This window comes from Meriones unguiculatus, chromosome 1, assembly GCF_030254825.1.
Source record: "Meriones unguiculatus strain TT.TT164.6M chromosome 1, Bangor_MerUng_6.1, whole genome shotgun sequence".
Classification (NCBI taxonomy): Eukaryota; Metazoa; Chordata; class Mammalia; order Rodentia; family Muridae; genus Meriones; species Meriones unguiculatus.
Window position 1 is genome coordinate 199,320,787 of NC_083349.1, and position 26,985 is coordinate 199,347,771.

A 26,985-nucleotide genomic window follows, 5' to 3' on the forward strand; every position below is an offset into this window, starting at 1 on the left:
ATTGCCCAACAACCACCTTCCCTCAGGTTCCCCTTAAAAGCCTAATTTGTTTGCCTATTGAGCTGGGTAGTCTTTCAGAGGCCCTCTGTGGTAGGTTCTGGTCCTGTTCCTTGGAATTGGGTGTTCTAAGCCGATACTTTTCCTGTTAACCAGCACTCTGCAGGAGAGGCAGAAAGATCTCTGTGAGTCTGAGGCCAGCCTGGTCTACAAAGTGAGCTCTAGAAAAGCCAGGACTGTTACAAAGAGAAACCCTGTCTTGAAAAAAAAAAACAAAAAACCCTAACAGCCTTGTAAAATAGATATGAAAATCAGGTATTTGTATTCTACATGTCAGGTTAAAAAATAAGGGTTAATATATACAAATATTTTTCTCGCTTACTAGTTCTTTGAATATTTTGTACTATTCGTTTTGATCATATTCACTTCTCCCTCAATTCCTCCCAGACCTAGCACTGCCTTCCCCACTGTTGTGAAGCAGTTTCTTCTGAGATAAAAACTCTACCAACTTGGAGAGAAACATCATAAAACACAGCATGTGAAAGGGAGGTGAAAACAGGATATTTTTAGGACAGGATTTTTATAAGGAAGTGAAACAAGAGTGTGTTCTACCTAGAGAACACAGTAAGACAGAAAAGTTAACTAAGAATAGCTCCATAAAGGCCCTGACACTGACCAGTTCATTAGGCCACTACCTACCATTGCACTGAGTCCAATCCCCCACCCTCCACTGCACTCTGTCCAGAAAGCTTCTGAGACCACACTACCATCGTGGAAGTTGAGACCAACAAGACTGCCTAGAAGAGAGATCAGCCCGCTACCTAAGCTGCCTGCAGGCTGTACAGTGTGCTCCAGGTTCCTAGCTGTCACCCACACTGGGGTAAGGCTTTGTGTCATGTCTGCTTTTATAAGTAACCTCAATAAAACTCACTGGTCCACCAATGCTGGATACTGGTGGTATACTTTGTTCTGTCATTGGTTCCCTATCTGGAGTGAAGAGAACCTGTTCATCTGTCTCTAGGCATAATTATCACACAACACTTTGCCACTAAACTGTGTCCATTTTTGGATACCTTATTTATAATTTTTGCTGCCCACATACTCTTGGATGTCTGGCTGTCTACTGGAGAATGGTAGCCTTACCATTGGCCAAACCCTTAAAGAAACTGACTCTCTCTCAGGACATATCAGTTGCTAAGAGCTTAGATAGAGGTGAGATTTCACGCTTACCTCTCCTTAGTTGGGATTTTGCTTGAGACAGGGTCTCATGTAGCTCAGGCTACCCTTAAACTCCTTATGCAGTCAAAGATAACCTTGAACTCCTGAACTGTATGCCTCCACCTCCAGAGTACTGGGATCACATATGTGGGACACCATACCTGGTCACATAAACATACTTTTTGTACATTCATTTTATGTGTGTATTTGTGTCTGGTCAGAAGAGTACTTTTGGGAGACAGATGTTTTTTTACCATCAGTGTTCCAGATATAAGGCTGAGCCTATCCATGTTGGTGGCAAGAATACTTACCTGCTGAACCAACATACCTACCCCACTTTAACATTTTAAGACATCACTAAAAATTGTTCATTTATATACATACATACATACATTTCATATTTACTTTTGCTTTTAGTCTGGCCACACAGAGACAGATGTGTATATACACATTTAAACATGTTGTCTATGTTTTTTTTCACTCATTCTATCTGTGCTGATAAGCACATACAAGTAGCTCCAGGGCCAGACTAGCAATATTGACACCTTGAAGATGTGGTATCTTCTACGTAACAGAAAAAAAACTCAATGTTTTATGTCATTAAAGTCTTGGTTAAGTATATATGAGTGATGCTGTAAGAGCATCCACTTGTCTTATGATAGGGTTACTTGTGGAATTTAGGAAAAGGAAAATAAGACAGGGTGTGATTAAAAAGGGTATTTGCACTTATTAGGTAAAGGAATGGGTGATTTCTATTAAAATGTGTTTATCACATGCCTGAGACCTATACAAGCCCAAATTAAGACCAAATCCCAGCATGGAGAGTGGAGTTGGGCATCAAGTTCCACCCCTGCTGAGTGGCTGTAACTGTTGGCTGCTGGAAGGAAGGTGACTGAAGGAAGGTCAGTTTGCTTGAAGAAAATATAGCCCCTGGCCATGCCCTAGTGGAAGACCACATATCCAGTAATGCTTGGACAACACATATTGGCATTGATGCAAGAGCTGAGGGATGACACAAAGTTGGGTGGAGAGAGGAAAATAGATCTGGGAAGAGTTAAGAGGGAGGGTGAATATGATCAAAACACATTGCATGAAAATATCAAAGAGCTAATGAAAATATAAAAATGTAGCCATGTGTAGTGGTGCATTCCTTTAATCCCAGCACTTGGGAGGCAGACGCAGGTGGATCTTTTTGAGTTTGAGGCCAGCCTGGTTTACAAAGCAAGTCCAGAACAGCCAAGGCTACACCCTATCTTGGAAAAAACCCTATCTTGGAAAAAAATTATAAAAATGTGCTTTTTAAATGCCTTCATCCAGGAAGAGAAGAGAAAGTCATAATGAGACTGCTAGTAGGACTGAGAATCAAGTGAGATCAGCCTTTCTCAGGCTCTCAGTATGGTCATCATCTTTCTAGGTCAAGATAGATGAGAGGGTAGAGAGATGGTGCAGCAGTTAAGCTCACATACTGCTCTTGCAGCATCTTGACAGACAGCTCATAACTGCCTGTAACTCCAGCACCAAGGGATCTGACACCCTCCTGTGGCATTTACAGGTAACTACTCATGCGCTCACACACACATTCATGCTCTCTCTCTCTTACACACACACATAAACACATGCACATGACTATGTATATGCATTAAGGTTTGAAACTACAAGTCACTAGAGTTGCAAAATGCACAAATTATTATTTAATACACAACATAAAACAGCAACAGTTCCCATTATCTGAGTGTTCAGTCTAGACCCTCTGCTAAAGGCTTCTCATGTATGGCCAAATAAAAATTTGCCAACAACCTTCTAGGGTGCCATTATTGCCTGAACCTACACTATAGCTCCAGGAATCCACCAACAGGCAAATCTCATTTTAAGATATTTCCAAAGCATATAAAGATAGTTAACACTTTATTGGGCATGTAAAATACCAGTGTGGAAAAAAAAATCATCATAAAGCAGTCATTTTAGTGTGAAGGTCACTGACTGGCCTTCCCGAAACTGAGGTGCAAACAAAAAGTCACATCTATCATGCAAAACTCATCTGGGGTGGGGGGCGAAGAAATCATATCTTGTTGGAATGTTAGTGATCTGTAATTTTGTATACAATGGGTCAAAATAAGGATTCCGTCTATTTCTTTTGGAGATAGTTTGGGGTCAGAATACATCCATGTTTCTTGAATCCAAATGTCTACCCTTGTTTTCTGTTTCTGCTTACATACTGCTTAGGATGGTAAAGCAAGGACTTGTCTCTTGCTCAGCAACCAGAAATGCCTGGGTTTCCTTATCAAAGTCAGTAATTCGCAGTCTAAAAAGAAAAAAAAACAGCTTTAATTAACTTAGTCTTCTTTTAAGATTTAAAATTTTTATTATGTATGTGCATGGGTGTACCACGTGTGTGCAGGTGCCTGTGGAAGTCAGACGAGGTCATTGGATCCTCCAGAACTAGGGTTAAAGCAGTTTTGAGTTGCCACATTGAGTGCTGGGAACTGAAGTGGAGTCCTCTGCAAGAACAGCAAGTGCTCTTAACTGAAGAGCCATTTCTCCAGACCCTCACACTTCCTTCTGTGCTTCCCAACATCTCATTTTCCCTCCATAATTTGTTTCCAAGGCCAAGTTCAGGAGACCCAGATGTTGCCTCTAAATAGGGTGACATACCCATGCTATGAGATGATGAGCATGTTTAACATTCAGATTCTTCCATTAAAACTGATCTGGGGACTGGAGAGATGGTTAAGAGCAGTGGTTAAGAGCACTGGCTGTTCTTGCAGAGGACCCAGGTTCAATTCCCCACACTGCAGCTCACAAGCATCTGTAGCTCCAGTTCCAGGGGATCTAATACCATCTTCTGGCCTCAGATATACTTGCAGAAAAAATATCCCTACACATAAATTTTTTTTAAATGAAGGAAAATTTATTTATTTTTTTTTTGGTTTGTGTGTGTGTGTGTGTGTGTGTGTGTGTGTGTGTGTGTGTGTATGCCTGCTTGCTAGAAGTCAATGGCAGGTGTATTCAGTTCTTTTCCACCTTATCTTTTAGAGACAGGGTCTCTCACTGAACCTGCCATTCATGGACTTGTTGGCCATCAAGCTTCAGGGAGCCTCCTGTCTCCATTCATTTCCTCTGCCATAGAATTACAGACCCATGAGACCACAATCAACTTTTTTCACTTGGGTGCTAAGGATCTGAACTCGGGTCCTCATACTTCTGCAGCAAGGACTTTACTTGACTGAGTCTCTTCACAGCTTCTGCTTTGGCCATCTCTGTGCCATGAATTCTACAACTCAACTGTGGTCTATTTCAGTTTGATGTCAATATCCAGAATAGTGGTAGGAAGCATTGATCCCATCTAAACCTTACAGTGCTGAGCAGAACACTTGGAAAAGGCTTGAGGATTATTTTTCTTCCAGCCCCAAACAGTAATTCTTTCCATGATCTGTGTGTCTGGTCGTAGTCCTCTGACTAACTGTTCTTATGCACATGTATCCATACACAATAATCACAGTCCCAGACACAGACACGCAGACATTATGCATACATGTGCACATGCGCACACAGGCAAGCACACACACATACACACATACACACTTGCCCTGGTTCCTCTGTTTTAGTTCTATATTAGTTACTTTTCTATTATTGTGACAAAATATCATGACCAAGACAACCTACAGAATGATGGGTCTATTTTCCTAAAACCCCCACAGTTCCAGAGGGGTTAGAGTCTACCACCGTTGTGGCAGGAAGAATGGCGGCAGGAAGAGTGGCAGCAGGAACAGGAAGCTGAGTGCTCACATCTTGAACCACAAGCATAAAGCAGAGAGAGAACACTGGGAACGGTACAAGGCTTTTTGTCCTCAAAGCCTGTCCCAGTGACACACTTTCTCAAGTGCAGTCATACCTCCTAAACCTACCCAAATAGCACAATCAACTGGGGACCAAGTACTCAAGCATCTGAGCCTATGGAAGCCATTTTCATCCAAACCAGCATTTTATGTATATTTTATGTTTCAGGGAGCTTTGTCCTGTAGGAACAAACCATGCTTCTGGACATACATTACTGCAGTACACTTCTCTCTCAGACTTTCCATGGTGGTGTAGGAGGACAAGAAGAAACAAATAAAACTTACTTGGCTTCACAATATCTACCACATTATATAACACCTATATATTTTTGAATGTCTCATGTCAAATAATGACTCTTACTTTGCATATCAAAGATTGATAATCAGAGGAACGGATACCTTGCCTCAGGGTGCAGAGTAAACATGGCTGAATTGGAAGCAAATGCAGACTGGATGGCTCAGAAAATGACAGATAACTCACCTCTTCTATTTCATTTTGCATCCACTCCAGCTCGGTACCCTCTCAACCTCTAGCTAAAACCAAGTAAGAAAGAAATCTTGCAGGCACTCCGAATTTCCAGGGAGTTGGGGAACTTGCAAGAACTTAAGGAAGTGAGCCTGTGTCTTCCTTCCAGGGGAGACTGTTAGAGTTACAAACATTTTAACCCAACACATATTCAACCTCCAGCCCATTAGTCACATGAAGAAAAAAAAAAAAGGCAGCCATGAAAAGGTCCAGCACAAAATTATGAATTTACTGAACAGTAAGAATGTTTTTTTTTTTTAAAACCAACTGAATAGTTTTTGAGTGTGAACTGTGTTTCTGCAGCCATGTTGCAGTGTCAACAGGCTGGACATCAAAATAAGGCTTTATTTTTCTATAAGTGAGTGGCTTAATAGCAACATAAAATGACCCTGACCTTGAGGGTTTGGAGAGACAGTTTTCCCAGTGAAGTGTTTACTATGAAAGCATGAGGACCTGATGCTAATCCCCAACATCCACATAAAGATCTGGGAATAGGGGCTGGAGAGGTGGCTCAGTAGTTAACAGCACTAACTGCTCTTCCAAAGAGCCTGGGTTCCCAGCACTCACATGACAGTTTAAAACTGTCCATGAATCCAGTATCAGAGGACTCAGTACCCTCTTGTAACCTCCTCAGGCACCACAAATATGTGGGTTTATATATCAGAACATACCCATACACATAACACAAAAATACATTTTAAAAAAGGTGGGCATGGTAGTGCATACCTTTAATCCCAGTACTCAGGAGGCAGAGGCAGGCAGATCTCTGAGTTTGAGGCCAACCTGGTCTACAAAGCGAGTCTAGGACAAGCAGGGTTATTATACAGAAAAACCTTGTCCTGGAAAAAACAACAAAAAAGCTTGGGATAGTGGCATATACCTGTGGTCGAAGAACCAATGAAGCAGAGATTGGCAGGTCCCTAGTCCTTGCTGGCCAGCCAGCTTTATAGAATTGGTTAGTCCTATGTTCCAGTGAGAGATCCCATCTCAAAAAGAACTGAGGTGGATGACAACTGATGATGGATGGCTATAGAGGTTGCCCTCTGGTCTCCACATTTGACACAATCCCTACCATACTTTCATAAAACTACCTTGCTCTCATATGGATTTGGGACCATGGGAGGAAAATTAACCACAAATATTTGTAAAATATTACATAATGTATAGCATATTTATAAAATGATACACATTATATGTATCTGATGCTGATATAAAGTAGTCTGAATCATACTTAAATGGCAAATGCATAATATAAGCCTTTATCTACAAGTGTACCACCTTCACTTGCCTATCTTAAATGTTCACATTAGTATCCAGGTGGGCAAAATCAAATCATCTAACATAAAGACCACCTTACATTAAAATGCTGAATATCTCATATAATTATTGGTTACTGTGTTGGAAGAAAAAAATGAATGATCTCCATATTATAGTTCCAAGCAATCTTAAGTCAGGACTGTCTGCATAAACATAAGTTATACAAGTTATAAATATATAAGTATATTTATGTTTCATCATTTTAATAGTACCAAATGCCATCAGTACTTGAGCACTCACCAGTCACAGGGCAAGGGAGGGCTTTATATTTAATCTAACACTCCTGCAACAACACCCGTAAGTGAGAGAACATTATTTGAATTTATTTTTAATTTGATTTTAAAATTATTTTATGGCGTCCCTCCCCAAACACCAATTAACCGCCACAGTCCCTCAGCGAGGGGTATGGTTTCATGACAAGATATGCTTGCTGCTGTAACAGTGGCATGATTATTATTGGTGTGACCAACCACCTTATTATTGATTTATTTGCATTTTGGATGTGTATGTATAAGCATGGAGAGGCCAGAGGCCAACCTCAGGTATCCATCTTGATTTCTGAGATAAGGACTCTCATTTGGCCTGGAACTCACTAATTTGACTAGACTGGCTGGCCAGTGAGCATTAAGTATCCTCTGGTCTTCCCCTCTCCAGTACGGACATTACAAGTGCAAACCCCATGCCTGGCTTCTTCATGTAGTCTCAGGGGATCAAACTATGGACCTTATACTTGTGTGCCAAGCACTCTATGGACTGCGCCATCTCCCTAGCTCGTATTTCTATCTTAATTATATTTATTAGCTGCACATTTAAGATCTTAGCTAATCCCTTCTTAGCCCTAAGGACTTCCCACCAAGGAGAACAGAGGACAGCTCACCCAAGTACATGCAGGGCACACGGTCGACGTTTCAGAGCCTCGCACAATACAATCAACCCACTGTAGTCCAAGGCATTCTCCAGCAGGTTGATCTCCCACAGGGTCTTACTCTGGGTAAAAGCAGAAGCAAGGTCCTCACAACAGGCACTAGTCAGCTCACAGGCTTCCAGCCTGCAACAGAAAGGAACAGTTCCACATGAGGGTGGGAAGGCAGAAGGGTGAGAGGTGATTTAGTCATTTAGCCTACACTCACTCCATAGCCTCCAAGGACAGTCTCTTAAAAGCTCAACGTTCACAACATCAACTTCTCCCTTTTGTGGCAGATGTGACCACAATGGTCCATTCTTCATATCCATGTCTGTGTGAACTAATAGTTCCACTAATAGTCTGCTGTCCCAGCCCTTGAACGTGGGCTGACATTGTACCTTGTACTAGGTAACACAATGAAGCACGTGTTGCTGAGTTCTGAGCCTATACCTCAAGCACTTTGATACTGCTTGATCTGAACCCTTGAGATTCTTTCTGCTATGGACTAAACTACATCCCTTCAAAATTCTTATGTTAAAGTTCTAATCCTCAGTGTCCCATGGGACTGAATCTTAAAATAAAGTTTTCAGAGATGCAACTAAGTTAAAATAAGTACAACAGGGTGAGATTTAAATTGTGAAGACAGGGAGGAGACAGCCTTTTTCAAGTCAATGAAAAAAGCCTGGAACATACTCCCTCTTGGTCCTCTAAAGGAACCATCGCTGCTGATAGCATGGTCTCACTTCTAGTCTCTACCTCCATGTTTATCAACAAATCTCTGCTGTATGAGTCACCCAATTGATTTTTATCATGGCAGCCAAAGCAGTTGCCATATTAGCTAGTCCAGACAAATAAATACATGATATGGGGTTTAGTCACTCCTGTCACCCCCTGTGGACAACCATCTATGCATCCATCCAACCACCCATGCATGCTTCCAGTATCCATATATGCACCCATCCATGTAACAGCTATCGATCCTATGCATGCTTCAATCTATAACTATAACCATACATCTATTCCTGCAACTATGAATCACTCACCCACCCACCTTTGCATGTACACATCCAAATATACATCCATCCATGTAATAAACACCTACCCCTTGCATGCAACTATCAATCACCCACCCATCTATGCAGTCATTCATCCATCTTGCCATCCATCTACATATCTGTCCACGTACCATCTACTTATTCTGCTTCCATTCCTAATAGTTAGGCTGTCCCCTATCATGTTGTAAAAGTATGCCAGTTGAGATAAATCAAACCTGGCTAAACTAGTGATCAGCCAGCAGTAAAGACTCACTGTCTCCAGGCTGTGAGGTTTTTGGAGGGGCTTAGTAATACAATCCCTGCTAACTGCTACGATGTCCCTATGGAGGTTTTTTTTAATTAATTTATTTTCATTTTATGTGCATTGGTGTTTTACCTGCATGTATGTCTCTAAGAGAGTGTTTGGTCCCCTGAAACTGGAGTCGCAGACGATTGTGAGCTGCCAGGTGGGTGCTGGGAATTGAACTTGGGTCATCCGGAAGAGCAGCTAGTGCTCTTAACTGCTGAGTCCCCTCTCCAGCCCTCCAATGAAGTTTTAATTTCTCTTTCTGCACATTAATTGCTCGCCTTTTGTCACCCTCAAATGCATAGGTCTGACCCTGAGGACACCCACCCAAGATTCTCTAGATGGCAGTTGGGATGTTTCATAGCATCACACAGCAGCTTCACACCAGCATCTTCTAGCTTATTTTCTGAAACCTCTAAGCTCCTCAGGTTCTGGTTGCTGCTGAGGACTTCAGCTAGATCCTGGCAGCCGCTGGTGGTGATAAGACAGTTTTTCAAACTGCAAGAGAAAAATCACAATGCAGTGGTTACTCCCTGATCTAAAGAGGAAGTGTTTCACAAGATACAGTGATGCTCAAAACTGCACACAGCACGGAGCCTCTCAGGAATACCATCTTCTCAGTGGTCTACAGACAACGAACTAAAGCAGGCACACTAAGATATCAAGAGTAATACACTGTAATAAAAGTTTAAACAGGGGGCTGGAGAGGTACGCAGAGGTTAAGAGCACACTGTGCTTGCAGAGGACCCAGGTATGGCTGCCAGAGCCCACATCAGGCAACTCATAAACACCTATCCCACCACTTCTAGGGCATCTGATTTCTGCTTCCAGCCTTCTCAGGGCCTTGCATACACATGGTGTACAGACATACACTCAGAAGCACACACACATAAAATGAAGTTAAAAAAATCTTTTTAAAGGTTAAAATATTAGGTTAAGTAGTATTAAAATACTATGTTAACTAATACTTCTGAGCAATGATTGACTGGGTAACTCATATGAAAATGGAATGGAGCACTGTGGGTAATCCAAACTGTGGATAAGGCAGGGGTGGGGTGGCTACTGTACAGCTTTCAAGGTTTCCACACTTTTACATCACAGAAGAAAGATGGCATAGCATTACTGCCTTTGCCATCCACAGGAATGGTGGCTGACTGGGAGCACTCAGTAAAGCTCGCTCTTTTCCTGAACTATCGTTGATCCACTTGCATTATACAAACACCAGTGGATGGGCTTGTTTCTGAGCAGCCCATTCGGTCTAATTTCTCAAATTCCAGTGTGAATCTGACACTGCTTCAAAAAAATTTGTCTTTGTGTGTGTGCCTGCCACATGTAAGTACGTGCCTTCAAAGGCCAGAGGAGGTGGTCTAGTTTCCTGGAGCTGGAATTACAGAAGGTACTAAGTCTCTGGACTTAGGTGCTGGGAAACAAGCTTCGATTCCATTCAAGGGAACCTTGTGCTCTGAACTGCTAAGCCACTCTCCAGTTCTCACACAACTATTTATTTAACCTGTGAAAATACTGAGTGAGGCTTGACAGTTCATATTCTTAAAGCGTTTGCAATTTTTGATTTTTGAAAGTACCATGCGTTTTTTACTTGTGTGTGTATGTTAGGGTCTTATTCTAGCCAAGTTTGGCCAAACAAACCAACCAAAAAGGCCCATAAAACATGGAGTCCATTTTGTGTTAGCCAACTACTCTGGACTATGGGGCCCACCTTAGGGTGTCATTTCATTGGAGAAAACCCATTTTCCCTCTCCCAACAGCTTTTAAAATACATATTCAGCCTTTTTAGAGACCTCAAATGGTTTATACTTTTAGGTTACTTTTTCTTCATTCTTTATAGTGTTAGGGAATATAGATAATTTTAATGTCCTTAAAATATATCAAATCTGACATCTTTAGTTGTTTTTGGTTTCTAAAATAGCCAAAGCCATCATTAGAGAGAAAACCACACACATTCCACCCTGTGTTTTCATTTTGTTCCTTATCCCCTTTCTACACACGACAAAATGTAGTGACTCTTGAGATTTCATAACAGATTAGGTGACATTGTCCTCCCAAGTCCCATGTCTGGTTTTCTCACAGGAAGTCATTTGATCGTGGAACACAAATCTACTTGGCATGATCCAAACAACCACCACACTAAACTTTCCAAATACATATGACTTATAAGCTGAAATGAAGAGTTCTGTTATTTCTCTTTCATTTCTGTTACACTACTGTTTATTCTTTCCAAGGTAGAATTTTTATGCACACTAATTCACACATGTATTTTTGGGTCCCCTGTTCCATGTCTTACTCTTTCTTTTAATTTGAAATGTCTCCTACAGGCTCATGTGCTTAAACACTTAGTCCTCATATGGGGGCACTGTTTTAGGAGTTTGTGGGACATCTAGAATATTGGGGTTTAACAGACAGATGTGGGCCACCGTGTCTAGGGTTATATCCTAGACCCCGATTTTGGTTCCACTCTCTGCTTACAAAAATATGCGAAGAATTTTTATACATGCTCCTGCCACCATGAGGCTACCCCACCATGCTTTTTTCTGAACCAGGGGAGATTAGACCTTTCCATACTGTAACCTCCCATGAACTCTGCCTCCCTTAAGTTGCTTCAGTCAGGTATCTCATCCCAGGCACAGTGATGAGCTGTATCACTAATATAACCTTCCATCCAGAATATGGGGTCCAGTATTCCATTTGATGATATCCACTCACCTTCTAGCACTACTCCAAACATCTTAACCACCCCCTGGACTCAAGTCATAATTTCATTCTTTCTCTCAGTCCCTGTGTCTATATTCTGAGTGGCTGCCCAGCTCAGACCAAAACCTTGACACAGAGGTCGAGGCACAGGAAAGGGTCTTCAGGAACCTGGTGTGAGTAACTCTAACCTCCATATTCTCAGGCATAGACATTAAAGATTCCTAGACAGGGCTCAGGCAAAGAGCAACAAAATCTACCATAGAGACTTCAGGGCACTGTCCGGGAGAGTCAAAGCCCTACAGAGAACTTTCAGTCCTTCATCCTTCAGGTCATTGGAGCCGATGTCCAGGTGGCTCAGGGTTTTGTTCTGCCTAAGAACATCGGAAAGGTAGTCCCAACATTGCTCACTCAGGGAGCAGTTGGCCAACCTGTAGGAGGGAAAGGACAGCATGTGAAGAGGGAAAATGTAACATTTCCACAACTCTATGCATAATAACAGTAACAAAATATTCAAGCTAGACAAGGAACTTCTGGCTTATCCTAACACATCTTCCTTTGTTTCTTCTGACTCACCTCAGATCTAGCATTGAAACTGAGTAAATTCATTGAAAATGCTTATGTTTGGATGATGTTACTTAATGCTAACCTAAATTCTTTATATTAATAATGCCTCAATTACTGGCTTTAATGATGCTTTTAATATTACATGATTATTGTAATATAGGTAACCAAACCCATGTTGTCTTATTTAATGGACAGTATGAAAATACATTTCAAAAAATGTATGTGGTTTAGTGTCATTTCTGTTGCTGTGATGAAAATATCCTTATAAAAATCAACTTCAGGGAGAGAGGCTCTATTTTAGCTCACTATTCCAGATTGCAGTCTCAGTGTGCAAAGTCAAGCAGAAACTTTGAACAGCTGGTTCTAGCACATCTAGAGTCAAGGGCACAGAGATTTCATGCATGTATGCCTACGTTTTCCACTCTTATGTAATCCAGGACCCAAACCTAGGGAATGGTGCTGCCCACAGTAGCCCAGGTCTTTCCACATCAATTAACATAACCAAGACAATTACAGACATGCCCACAGACCCCCCTGATCTAGATAATCCTTCATTGGGACTGTCTTCTCAGATGATTCTACATTGTGCCAGGTAGACAGTTAACATTAACCATCACAATATAAAATATATAGGAATACACAATATGAAAAATTATAATAATCTGGCCCCCTCCAAAGCAGCAAGCCTTTCCTCCTGAGTTCCAAAGACCCTAATTTTCTTCTATGTTAGCCTACATACTTATTGTAGCCACAATTACAAGAGAGGCTCATTCAGATGAAATGAGGTCAAGGCACTCATAGGCATGTTACTCTGTGACTGTCCCAGTTTAGAGCCCATTCTGCATGCAAATAGAAGTTATTGACACTTCAATCTAGTCTAACATCTTTTGAAATTTAATACATTAATTCCTTGGTATCTATAGGCAGCAGCACAGTGTGTGCATGTGGGTCAGAGTCACCATGGGTGCTAAACTCCACAGGTGCTCAGGAGCTACGTTACAACAGTTCAGCATGTGTCTAGAACCTGTCCATACTCTCCTGTATACCAACTAAATGGTGTATCATGTTGATTAGGGAATATCAACAAGAAAATGAATCTACAAATGTAAAGTTGAGAGCAAATTAAAAGTTTTGAATAATTATAGTGTGTATGCATATATGATGTGTATGGGCATACTACAGTGTGTATGTGGAGGTAAGAGAACAGCTTTGTTGAACTGGTCTCTCCTTCCACCTTTACATGAGCTGTTTCAAAGGTTGTCTTTGAATTTGAAATCCTCCAGTCTCAGCCTTCTGCACGGTTGGAACTACAGGGATGTACAACCAAGCGTGGGGCATACATGTCTTTTAAAGATTTTTAATTATGTGTATTGGTGAGTGCTATGTGTGGGTCAGTCTATGTAAGGGTATCTGCAGAGGCCAGAAGAGGGTGTTTGATTCCTCAGACCTAGAGCTACAAGTGGTTGTTAAGCTGCCTGTCATGGGTGCTAGGGAGCAAATGGGTCCTCTGGAAGAGCAATGTGTGTGTTCTTAACCACTGAGCCATCCCTCTAGCCCCTTGCAACTTGCCTATGTTTATTAAGTTTATGCTTTGAAACTTCTGCTCTAAGACTGTATCAATGGGAAGCTCTTAAAACTAATTTCTCTGTGTGGTATATAAGAGAATGCTTTGGTCACTGGACAGGATTCCTACAAATGATGATGCTCTGGTTAGCAGGTAAGCACAGAAAGGTATGACAATTCAAGGAAAGAATGAAGAACCTCCTAAGCACTCTTTGGCTGCATTCTAAGCTGAAGGAAAAAGAGGCTGGAGAACTGTCCAGTCCTCTTATGGATGTAAACAATAACCACATGCCACCCCTATCAAGAGTCACAGCTAGCTTTCCCCAACACCGGAAACTATCCTTCACTGACTGAAAGAAACAGTCTAGTCTGTTGAGATTAGGCTTGTCTCCTTTTCTACCTCCTGCCTCTCTATGCTGCCTCCAAAATTTAACAGTGTGCATGCTGCATGTGTGTGGAGGCCAGAGGCTGATGTCAGTGTGTTCCTCGGTTGTTCTCTGCCTTGTTTGAGACTGGAGCTCACAAATATGGCTGATCCTTGAGCTCTGAAACTTCAACCCTCAGCTCTGGGGTTGCAGACAAACAGTGTCCTTCTGTAGTTAGCTTAGAAAATACTCATTTTCCCAGCCACACAACAGGCAGCTTTTAATAAACAGAGCCCATGTTCAAGATATTCCCACAGTTCCCCACAGTGTCCCCTCTCCTCAAGGCCACTTACACTAAGTCATTTAGCACGCAGTCTGGGTGGCACAAAGCCTTACACAGTGAGTGCATTCCTTTGTCCAAATTATTGGATGTGAAGTTAAGATACTTCAATGTCTTGCTGCTGATCAGGACGGAGGCAAATATCTTGCAGACATCAGGTGAAAGGTGACAGTCTGCTACCCTGCAGGAAAAGGAGAACATCACATTCTTCTCTGTTTTCACGACACTGTCCCTTGCTATCCCTGTGAAGGTTTGGGACCTCTCAGAACTTGACATTGTTCTTTATTTTAAAACGATTTTTTTAAATGTGTATTAGTGTTTGTCTGCAGATATGCATATGTATCACATCTGTACCTGGTGCCTATAGAGGCCAGAAAAGGGTTCATATTCCCTAGAACCAGAGGTACAGGTGGCTGTAAGCCACTCGAGGCAAGTGCTGGGACAGGGCTTAAACTTGGGTTCTCTGAACAAGCAACAAGTGCTTTTAACCCGCCAAGCCATCTTTCCAGTGAGTGAGTGAGTGAGTGAGTGTGTGTGTGTGTGTGTGTGTGTGTGTGTTTAATGCCCATGAGCAACCAGATGTAATGTATGCTATTTTGGTAAACTGTGTCGTGCTGTTTAAGCTTGCTGAAATTGAACTCTTAAGAGTCAGGAATTTCATGTCCCAAACTCCGGCACGTTTACTGCAGATGTCCTCTAAGACTCCTTGTCCAGGGATGGGCTGGCCCTTCGGGTCTGTAATAGTGAGAGGGGAGAGCAGTCACACAGCCCAAGAGTAAATACACTGTTCCTGAGAACAGTTCCAACCAAAGTTACTAGTGTTGATGCCATAACATAATAACAACTGACCACGAGAAGGAAGGCAGGAAGGAATTCATGGGGGGGAGATGATGCTCTTCTCTGCCTGGAACTCTGAAAGGGGAACTCCAGCAGGGCTGTTTCAAGGCCTCCCCAGTCATGTCTGCTGGATGAGTCTAAGTACCTGTCTTGCTCCTTTGCAGACATTATCTACCTGCTGTTATTTACTGTTTTACTCGAGGGCCCAAAAGACACACTCTGTTCTTCCTCCCAAGACAGGCAATCAGGATTTCCCTCTGATTGCTTCAATGAGCTTTCCCTTGTCAATTTCTGCAGATGTTTATAGGTTCCAATTTGATGATATCTTTAGTTTTCTCTGTCATTGGGCTATCCTAGTCTCTGATGATGATGTATCAGTGGCAGATCTGAGGATAAATTGTTAGTTATATGTAGCTTCTTTCTGCTACTTGATATTTAAAATGTTTTGCTATATATTCAATACACTCAATCATTCAAAACCCAAAGCATAGCTATCATAGAACTATACAGAGTATCCAGGGCAGAAAAATAGGACAAAAGCACACACACTAAGAACCATCTTTCTCCATATTTACCCCACCCCCTTTTCTGTCACTAAACAAATACTATCCTTGCCTCTTAATACCACAGTCCTGTCCATCCTTGACTTTATATGTGAACCACGTGGAATCATTTTTAATCAAATTTATGCTACCAGCAATGTCTGAGATCCATCTAGATATGCTCAATAACCACACGTTTCTCATGTAGCTTACTGTGAGTCAGAATTCCAAATTCTCAAGTTTGAACACCTGCCATGAATGGTTCAGGAAGCACCTATCTATCAGCAAATGGAGTCACGCAACCATCGAACGTACACATAGTGCGAGTTGAGTCTAAGCTATGTTAGAATCCATGAAACCTGAACAGAAGCAATGGTTCCAAAGTGTATATTTTCACATTCAAAGTGTGTAACCTTCACATTCCACAGTCAGGTAAACTTTTAAAAATTTAGACTTACTCATTTTTACTTCATGTGTGTTTTGCCTGCATGTGTCTGGGCACCACATGCATGCCTGGAACCTGCAGATGTCAGAAGATTATCAGATCCTCTGGAACTAGAGATACAGATGGTTGTGAACCACCACGTGGGTGCTGAGGATTGAACTCGGGTCCTCTGGGAGAGCAACAAATGCTCTTAACAGCCCAGTGTTTTAAATTTTAAAAATCACATTCATTTATTTATTAATACAAGTGTGCACACATGAGCACATATGCTACAGCATGCAAAAGGACATGTGTAGAATGTGGAATAAAAGAGGACAACCTGTGGAAGTTGCTTCTTTCCTTTCTCCATGGAGGTCCTGGGCTAGAACTGCCTTAACCCACTGATCCATCTCTTTGGCTAGCTCTGATCAGCTCTTAAGTTTGCACATGAACAACATAAAAATAGGACGCAAGTACATAAATTAAAAACTGTGGTCCTGTGGTGGTTTAATTGTCAACCTGACACAATAGGATCACCTAGAAAGGGAGTCTCAGTGAGGGTTCTCTCGATGGGGCTGACCTGTGGACATGTGTATGGGTGATTCCTTGATGAAGTTAGGTGAGGTGGTATTATCTGCCCACTGGGGGTGGCACCATTCCTCAGGAAGGAGGATCCTGAACTGTTTAGGGGTAGAGAAAGTTGAGCACTAGCAAGCATGCATTAATCCACTGCTCTTTGGCTCTTGATTGTAGATGTGATGCCACTATGCTTCCAGGTTAGTTTTTCCTACCCTGACTTCCCACAGCGATGGCCTATAAGCTGGAATTTTGAATCCAATAAACCTTTTTTTCTCTAATGGTGCTGAGGTCAGGGCATTTTTATAACAGTAAGAGGGATCAAAATTAAGATGCCTCCTTTGAGGGGAATAGTGAGTTGGTGAACACAAACTTACCGCAGAGTTTTTATGTTGCACTCTGCCTGGTTCAAGACATCACACAACAATTTCACATCAGTCTCAGAGAGGAATGTGTGGCTGAGGTTCAAGTGCTGCAAACTTCGGCTCTGATTTATCAACGCAAAGAACAGGTGGGTATCACGTGCATACACGTTATTTGCCCTGTACAACAGAGAGGTATCCATTAGTTTCCACCCAGCTTGAACTCTGGGTCTTTGGTACAATCCTAGATCCTATAATGAGGGTATAACTCTAATTTCATAATGCAGTGACACTGCTCACTGGTTCTCAAACTGGCTAATTTTTCTCTTCCATGTGAACTATGTAAAATGTCTGGAGCAATGCTGGCTGTCACACCAGCATAAAGAAAGTGGAACCCTGCACACACTCTAATCATCTTATAACTCAAGGGACAGCCCTCGAAGAATGGTCAGCAACAGACATTAGTGGTGCACACTGGTGAGATTCTACTTTAGACTGTAGAAGCCTTCATTTATGCAGTTAGCTGCAAGATGATGGGAAGACTAAACTGTTACCTCCATATTACCACTAAATCAAAGTCCAGCTTTAACTTACTCAAGTACTTGAAGGTTGCAGTTGAGGTACTTCAGGTGATTATACAAGAGCAAGAATGCTTGCTCACTGAAATGAGTGTCTTTGACTTGTAGTAGCTGGATGTCATTATTTATGAACACAGAGCACATATGATGCCAAAAGACGAGTAACTTTTCCCTGTGATGGAAGAGAAAGGAATACATTTCATTGTTTAAAAGTTAACTCAAGGGGCTGGAGAAGTGGCTTAGTGGTTAAGAGCATTTGCTGTTTGTGCAGAAGCCCTGAGTCCAGTTTCCAGCACTAAGATGGTGGCTCACAACCATCTCTAGGTTCAATTCCAGCATTATCTGACACCCTCTCTGGCACCATTGGCACTGTATGCACACAATATGCATGCACACATGCAGGATTCACAGCACATAAATGTAGCAAACTGACTCCCTCAACAGAGGAAGGGTAGCCAGCTAAGTCCATTTCATGCTACAGTTCTTAGCCAGATGTGTGGCAAGGTCTGTTGGGATTCCAGCTGTTGTAGCTGGAGGGTAGAGGGTACTTAATGTACTTAATGTCTACTGGGTAATGGCCAGAGAACTCTGAGAATCCCACACATTGGGGACCAGGCTTGTCTGGGACTTTCCCCTCCCCTTCCTACTTACATAGCAGCAGAAGAGCACACAGATGGCCTGGTGGTGCTGAAAACCTGCCTTAAAGGCAACCTTGGTGGTTTCAGAATGAAAAATGAGGCAGGGTCTCAGAGCCACTGAGTCAAAACCTAGAGCAAGAATCTCCCGGCTTAAGCTCTAGATGCGACTACTTACAAGTCCTGGATAATATATGTGACTTCTCTGCCTCCTTCCTCACTTCTAGCAGAATAATCAATTTGCCTTATAACATTTCTTATTCTCTCTCTGTGTGTGTCATATCAGGTGTGTAGAGGTCCAAGGACAACTTGCAAGAATCCTTAGGTCATTAGACTTGAGGGCAGGCACCATTAATCTGGTAAGCCATCTTGCCAGCTCACTTTATATGATTTCCAAGTATAAAATAAGTCAATCTATTACATATTTTTGTGTGTACGTTTGTGGGCTCATGCACACATGTGTGCTCACATATGGAAGCCAAGTCTCTGCCTCCTTAGTGCTGGGATACCTGCTGCTCTGCACAGCCTTCTCAAAAAATTTGGGTCCTGGGGATGAAACTGACATTCTCACACTTGTGCAGCAGCTGAGCCATCCCCATATTCCCCGTAACATTTGACTTTTAAATGGAAGTTTGCAGCCAGGAGATCAAGAAAGAGTCTGAGTGTGACACTCACACCTCAGAGGGGCAGGACACGCACTTGACAAATATCGTCCCTCTCCATCCTCCCAGTATGGTGGGTTAATAGCATTGCTGCTTTGATAACAAGGCCACAATAACTAAAAAAAGGAAAGTCCCAAGGATAAGTTCCAGGGCTCCTAAAGAGTCAACCTATTCTATTGCTATAGCAAGATTGGAAGTTCAAAGCCAGCCTTGATTACAGAACAAAGAGAAGACTACATCATGTCTCAAAAAATAAAAATGATCTGGAGCTGCAGTGCCTGGTAAAGGGCTAGCCTGGTATAGGCCCTGGATTGTAGCCTCAGGATGGAAACAAAAAGATTCAAGAGATCATAAATTTTACACATGTATTTTTGTTGTTTGATTTTCCTTATTGGAGACAGGATTTCACTCTTTAGACCAGACTTACCTGGACTCCCTCTGTATGTCCAGACTAATTTAAAATGCTCAGAGATCCTCTTGCCCCAGTTTCCTGAGTGCTGGAGTTGCAAGTGTGGGACCCCATCCATGGCTTAGTGGATTAACATTTGTTATTCTTTAGATACACTGTCTTATGTAGTTTAGGCTTGTCCTGCACTTACTATATATAACCAATGATGACCCTGTGCTTCTGCTCTGCCTCTACCACCTGAGTGCTTGAATTACAGGCATGTACCTATACTCAGTTTTATATGATGCTGGGTAACAAATCCAGGACCCATTGTAACAGGCGGTACTCTGCCAACTGAGCTAATTCCTGTATATATGAATTGATATATCATTGCCACTCCACAAATATGCACAACTAATAAATAACAAAAATAGCCAGTCATGGTGATGCATGTCTTTAATCCCAGTACTCTGTAGACAGGCAGAAGGATAACTGAGTTCCAGGCTTGATACAGCCACATAGTAAGATCCTGTCTCAAAAAAAAATGAGCAATATAAATATTAATAATATCAAATTGCCTATCTTTAAGAGAGTTAATCCAGGGCTCAAAATGCTGCCTGTTGGACTGGGAAGTTCAGTGGTTAATTTAAAAGTGCTTATGTTTCATCAGAGTAAGAATTTGAATCCCAGAACCCACACTGGGCAGTAAACTATAGCTCTAGGGGATCTGACGCCCTCTTCTGGCCACTTAGGCCATCTGCACACATGTACATACTACCATGCAGCCACATACATGTAAAATAAAAATAAATCTTAAAAAGTGGAAGCTGTTGTCAAAGGGTGAATTTGTGTTTTTCCCCTTAACAGCTCTGTTTTGTCTTTAAATTTTTTTAAAAATGTTTAATTGACATAGAATTACATGTTTCCTAACCCTCAAGTTGACAGCCTTTTCCTTTACATATATGTATATATATGTATGTATATATATATATATATATATACACACAAAATATGTACATATGTCTATATACATACATGCACATATAACTTGCTGAGTCTGTTTTTGTTGTTTGTGAGTATGTGGTTTCTAAGGTGACTGGTCACCAATGGACAACCGGTAAGTGCGAGTTTTCAATCACAAGTCTATATAAATGAAAAATGCATAGGGACAGACTCTGAAAATGATACCAAAAAGAATGACAGAGATACATGAACTAATGCTACTCACACATACCTGCCTTCCTGTACTTCAAGTACAAGAATTTTGGTTGAAAAGGATAGTTTCCTCAGTGTAGAACAATGTCTTAAGCAGTAGGTAGCAACCATAAAATCAGAATAATTTTTAGCCACAAAGTTAATCTGTCTCATACAGTTCATTGCTTGCACTAAGAAGGCCTCATCCTCCATCTCAAACAGACAGTAAAATAACTTCATGCCGTCTATTTGTTCTTGAAGCTCGTCATCATCATTAATGGTTTCAAGGCACTGATACAACTGCTGTATTATTTCCTGGGACAGCTGGTAGCCAAAAAATGTCACTAGCTTTTCTTGTTCTGATTCGTGCAAAAGGCCAAAGATGAAACAGCCCAAAAAAATCCACTGTACTTTGACTTTCTTTAGAAACGTAAACATGAGTGTCTTTATACATTTAACATCCTGACTAGGGTGGTCCACGTGGCTCTTTAGCAGATAAAAGACAGCAGCACAGATCTCCTGGACAGATGGGTGGAGGAATATGTAACAGTTTTCAGGTTCCCTGCTCTTTAGAAGTATCCTCATGTCCAGCAGTGTGGAGATGTCAGAACTAATGATCCCATTTCTCCTGAGATCCTCCTCGCTGAACACAAATGTGTCAGTCCACATACCCTCTGCAGCCAGGGAGCACAAGCCTTGCAGCTGGGCTTGGCTTTTCTTACTTAGATGACGGGCACTTTGGGGAATGAACAAATTGAAGATGTGAGTGGTATACAGGGAGGTGGTACGTCGGCAGATGGCGACTGGCTCTCTTCCCTTCTCTATTTCTTTCTTCAGACAAGTAGCCACCATCCAGCAGATCAGAGGGACCTCACACAGAGTAAACAGATGCTCATTTTCTCTCACAACACTGTAGGCTTCCTGGGCTCTGTTCTTATCTCGGAACAAGCTGTAGAAATACCTCTTAATATTGTCCTCACTGAGTCCTGTTATTATTTCCAAATTTGTGCACTCAATCCTACCCTCTATTTTCTTAAAAGCCTCTGGTGTACCTGAGATAAGGAGAGAGGATTCAGGGAGTAGCTTCCTCCTGAGCAAACTGCTCAGCAGTATATTCACTGGCTGCTTCTCCATCCAATTATCACACATCTCTGATTCCCATTCGGTCAAATCACATTTCATCCCTTCCAAGCTGTCAATGATAAATAAGAGTTTCTCAGGTTGGGATAATATCTCCACTATGGGAGCTGAGGGGCTGGGCCACTCTCTGGAGATCAGTTCAGCCAGGCTTGCTGTCTTCAACTGCTTCACATCGTCACAGCAGAAGTAGAAGATGTAGGAGAATTTGTTCTGAAACACACGGCCATCTGACCAGGCCAGCATCATCTTTGCCAACATCAGGGACTTGCCAATTCCTGCCACTCCTTGCAGGAACACCGTCTGTGGCTTCTTTCCAGTTGCCTTTGATACAAGAATGTCCTCAAAATAAGCATAGTCTTCCTGGGTCAATTCTTGCTTAAAGAAATCCTGACCTCTGATGATCAACTTTCTGGACCAATTTTGGGTCAGCTTCTTTTTCAAATGAGCTTGATATATCTTTGGGTTTCCTGAGTCAGTGTGCACAAAAGAAAAATTCCACAACATATCAAAGTTAAACATTCACCCATATATAATCTGACCTCAATATTTAATTCTCATATGTACCCTTATAAAAGATTTCTAATTATGTGTGTGGTGGTGGGTTCTTGGGGAGGTCAGAGGTGTTAAATCCCTGTCTGGAGCTTAGTTACAGCTGTCCATGACCCACTCCACATGGACCCTATTGAACTCAGGTCCTCTGCAAGAGTGGGACATTCTTCTAGTCAGTGAGTCATTTCCTCAACATCCTTACGATGCATGTTTCTAGGAATCTGGGAGCTGTGGAACCAGAACACTGGTTAATATAAGATTGTCACTGGCCCTGGATCACAGCTTGCATTTCTGTGTCATGAATGCTGTATTATTAAACTGTCGTGTGCTGATTCAGAGGCTGGCACTGGAATAGGGGTTGCCCCTCTTCCTAATTTTAGAACAAAGAATGTGTAAGTCAAATGTCTTGGGTGGATTCCTGTCTGGGAATGAACTGACCCCCAATTCTGTAATAGAAAGGGAAGAGAATAAAAGAGCTCAAGAGTAAAAATACATGCCATTAAGGTCTTCTGTAGAGAGCCAAGGAAAAGGGGGATGTACAGACTGTAACAAATTCAGAGCTTTTGTCTTGCTTTTTGTAGAGAATTATTTTAATAAATTAAATTTAGGAATGAAAGACAAAAAAAAAAAAAGATCAGCTAAAAAAAAAAAATTTCTAGCAGATTTTATGGCTATTTATCCCATGATATAAAAATGCCTGCAATGGAAAAAGAAGCCTAAATTAGAACAATGGGAAACTTGATCATGCAGAGACAGCTCAATTGGCAGCTCCATCTAACCCCACCTTCCCCAGCTGGTTTCTGCTGGATGTTGTGAGAGCACAATTTGATGATGTTATGAGAGCCTGATTTGACGATGTAACCTTTCTACCATTATTTCCTCTTTCAATTGGGAATATCACTTGAGAGGATACTCTGCTCTGCTTGGGAACTCCAGGTGTCTGCCTTAAAGAGGGACTCCTAGTCAATTTCTATTAGACATTTTGAGTGTCCAATTTCATGATGTTTTGCTATCTATCTATCTATCTATCTATCTACCTACCTACCTACGAACCTGCCTACCTGCCTACCAACCTACCTACCTATCATTTATCTCTATCATTTGCTATTTATTTATTTTACTTTGACTTGCTATGTACTTAATAAATGTGTTCATTCAAAACAAAAATCATGGTTATCATAGATGATTTTCTGGACCAGTAGAACCCGTGTTGCACAAAGCTGTCCTACTAGGACAACATAAACACCAAAGACCAACAAGGTGAAGCAGTCTGCATCATTTCCTCACTCAAACATGAGTATTTGTCAACCCCTGCCATATATACAGATACACATACCCAAGAAAGTGTGATTACAGATGGCTGGCATGACAGCACAAAACTGTAAAAAAAACAAATCACTATCAACAGAAGAGTGACTACATAATAATGAAAACAGGTTGTATCACACTGATATTAAAAGTATAGAATAATGGGGCTGGAGAGATGGCTCAGTAGTTAAGAGCACTAGCTGCTCTTGAAGAAGACCAGAGAATGGTTTCCAAAACACACATCAGGTGGCTCACAACAGTTCATGTCCCAGCTCCAGAGGGTCTGGTCTCTGCAGTAACTGCAATTACACACATAAACCCACACACATACATGCAATTAAAAAAAGATAACCTTAAAATGTTCAGCATTTACAATCTCCCATATATATGGCATTAAAGAAAAAGGGGACTATTTAGGGGGCCAGAGGGAATTAGTGGGAGGGACAGAGAGAAGGGAGACTCAGCATGGGGGAACTATAAGCAAAGCACAATGATATATACATACATGCATACATAATATATACATACACAAACAATATTCATAGTGAAATGTTTTATATGCTAAGTGTAACAATTTTTAAAAGGTGCTCAATAAAAATAAAAGGCAGGTTGCACAGTCAGGGGGTACTGAGGAAAACCAAGGCAAACTGTAGGTATAAAATGCCTTAACTAAATTTAAGAATCAAAAGACAGGGGCTGATGAGATGTCTTAGGGGCATTTGCCATCAAGCCTGATGATCTGAGTCTGGTCCTTGAAATCCAAATGACAGAAACAGAATTGCCTCTCAAATGTTATCCTCTGACAACCACTTGTGCACCAAGGGTACACTGGCACCTCAAAGACAAATGAATTGAACAGTAAAGCATCCATGATCTCTATATCAGGATAAACATAAATGTGACTCTTAAAATCAGTGCTTATGAAACACAGCTTTTCCATTATAAGCTTTTGCTTGTTAAAGGTCAAAACAGACACAGCCACAACAAAAACTGAGAAATCTTGTTTCACGCTGTGTTACACAGTTGTTTAAAATACATGGTGTGCATGTGGGAGGGGGAGTGAGGGGAGGAGTACAGTACACATGCTTGTGGAGGCCAGAGGTTGACACTGGGTGTCTTCTTCAACTGCTCTTCACTTTAAAAGAGATTTATTTGTTTGTATTTTATGAGCGTATTTGTCTGTCTGTATGTATGTGTACCAGATGTATGCTGTGCCTGCAGAGGACAAGAGATGGCATTGGATCCCCTAAAATTGGAGTTACAGGTGGTTGTGAACCACCATGTAGGTTCTGGACACTGAGCCCAAGTTCTCTGTAAGAGCGGGTGTTCTTAACCACTGAGACATCTCTCCAGCCCCTCCATTTCATTTTTTGAGACAAGTTTTTTCAGCTGGCTTAGGACTTACCAAGCTGACTGGTCAGCTTGCTACCATGCCTGACTTTTCTGTGGTTGCTGAGATCCGAAGTCAGATTCTCATGTTTACACAGCAAGCACTTTATAGACTCAGCCACCCTCCTTGACCCCAAAAATACAGCCTATAGCAGGTATTTTCTGTTGCTGTTAGCCTAAATCTACAGTGCTACCATTTCCCTCTAGAGTTAAGTCTCCAGTTTAGATGTGAGGGGAAAATTACTGATGCTCTGGGTAGAAGTTTAGCGATCTTGGTTAGGGGATGATACCCTCATGTTTGGCCACACAGACTCGAGCTAACATGTCCACATGAAGCTGCCTCCTTCCTCCAGGAGAAAAATACCCCACGACACCTGCTGTTTCTATGGTGAAAGAGCATGAAGAATAGCTCTCTCAACTATGACACAATCCTCACTCACTACAAAGAAGCTTTGACAAACTCACCAGCAATCTCTTTTGCTGCCTTCTCACTGAGATCCTTCCTGTTGATCTTCTGGAAGATTTGGAAGGTTATATCCCAGGCTTGCTTCTCCTCATAATGTTTCACCAGTAAGTTGGCAAGGTCTTCCCGAGACGCCTTCTTCACCTCGGTCCATGAAATCTGTTTCAGCCCCAACTGTAGAATCTCCTGTTTGAGGAACTCCTTAAACTTCATAAATTCCTTCTTGTTTAGTTCTTCCAAGTACCACATAAGGCCAAACTCAGAAAAGAAAGATGCCATCCTGTTTTAAGGAAGATAGACACATCTTCAGAGAGATGAGTATCAGAAGTATCAGACAAGATTTGTTAGAAAATTAGGCAAGCATCTGAGTTACTTAAAAAAAAAATCAGGTCAAAGGGCTGGGGAGATGGTTGGGCTGGCAAAGTGTTCATGGTGCAAGTGTGAAGATGTAAGTTAGATTCTCAGCATTCATGTAAGCAGCAGGGTGTGCAGCCATAAAACCAGTAACCTACAGTATTTCCTGACTGCAAGATGTGCTGAGGCAACGGTGGTGCAGAATTTGTAAGAGTGGTCAACCAATGACTGGTCCAACTTAAGGCCCATGTCATGAAAGGGAGTCCATGAATATACTGGAACCAGAGGCTGGTCAGCCTAGAGACTCGGGATAGAACCAAACACAACTGGCAAACAAAACAAAAGGCAATGAAATGATTCCTAATGATACTCTGCTATATTCATAGATCAGTACCTAGGCCAGCTGTCATCAGTGAGGCATCATTCAGGAACTGAGAGGAGCAGATGCACAGACCACAGCCAAATATTAGGTGAAGCTAGGGGAACCTTGCAGAAGAAGGGGAGGCTAAAAGGGTCAAGGATACTATGAGAATACAACCCACAGAATCAACTAAGTAGTGCTCACAGAGACTGATGAGACAATTATGGAGACTGCATGGCTCTGAGCTAGGTCTTCTGCATCTGCTATAGTTGTGTAGCTTGGTGTTCCTCTGGGACTCCTAACAGTGGGAATGGGATGGGGGGGGGGCTTTCTCTGATATTTTGCCTGTGTTTGGGACCCTTTTCTCCTACTGGGTTGCCTTGCCAGCCTTGATATGAGAGTTTGTGCCTAGTCTTATTTTGTTATGTTGTGTCCAGTTGATACCCCTGAAAGGCTTTTTATTTTATTTTTGGAATGAAAACTAAAGGAGTGAATCTAGGGGTTAGGGGAGGTATGTATGATGGGGTCTAGGAGGAGTGGAGG

General features: G+C 41.8%; 1 protein-coding gene across 1 annotated transcript; it reads right to left on the reverse strand.

The window, feature by feature from the left end:
- Positions 1 to 3,423: 3,423 nt before the first annotated feature.
- Positions 3,424 to 26,006, reverse strand: LOC110564030 (NACHT, LRR and PYD domains-containing protein 4C-like). Its single transcript, XM_060377906.1, has 9 exons — positions 25,730 to 26,006; positions 20,913 to 22,485; positions 18,016 to 18,171; positions 17,437 to 17,601; positions 14,694 to 14,861; positions 12,106 to 12,276; positions 9,467 to 9,637; positions 7,772 to 7,942; positions 3,424 to 3,517 (listed from the first exon to the last, which is right to left on the reverse strand). The coding sequence occupies exons 1-9, from the start codon at positions 26,004 to 26,006 to the stop codon at positions 3,424 to 3,426; spliced, it is 2,946 nt and encodes a 981-aa protein (XP_060233889.1).
- Between the last annotated feature and the right edge of the window lie 979 nt (positions 26,007 to 26,985).

Coding starts and splice junctions, on each gene's coding strand:
- LOC110564030 (XM_060377906.1), bottom strand. CDS start 26,006: ATGGCATCTTTCTTTTCTGAGTTTGGCCTTATGTGGTACTTGGAAGAA. Junction 18,172..20,912: donor GTACAGGAAGGCAGGTATGT/GTGAGTAGCATT, acceptor CTTCCATCACAG/GGAAAAGTTACTCGTCTTTT. Junction 3,518..7,771: donor TGTGCCCTGCATGTACTTGG/GTGAGCTGTCCT, acceptor TTTTCTTTTTAG/ACTGCGAATTACTGACTTTG.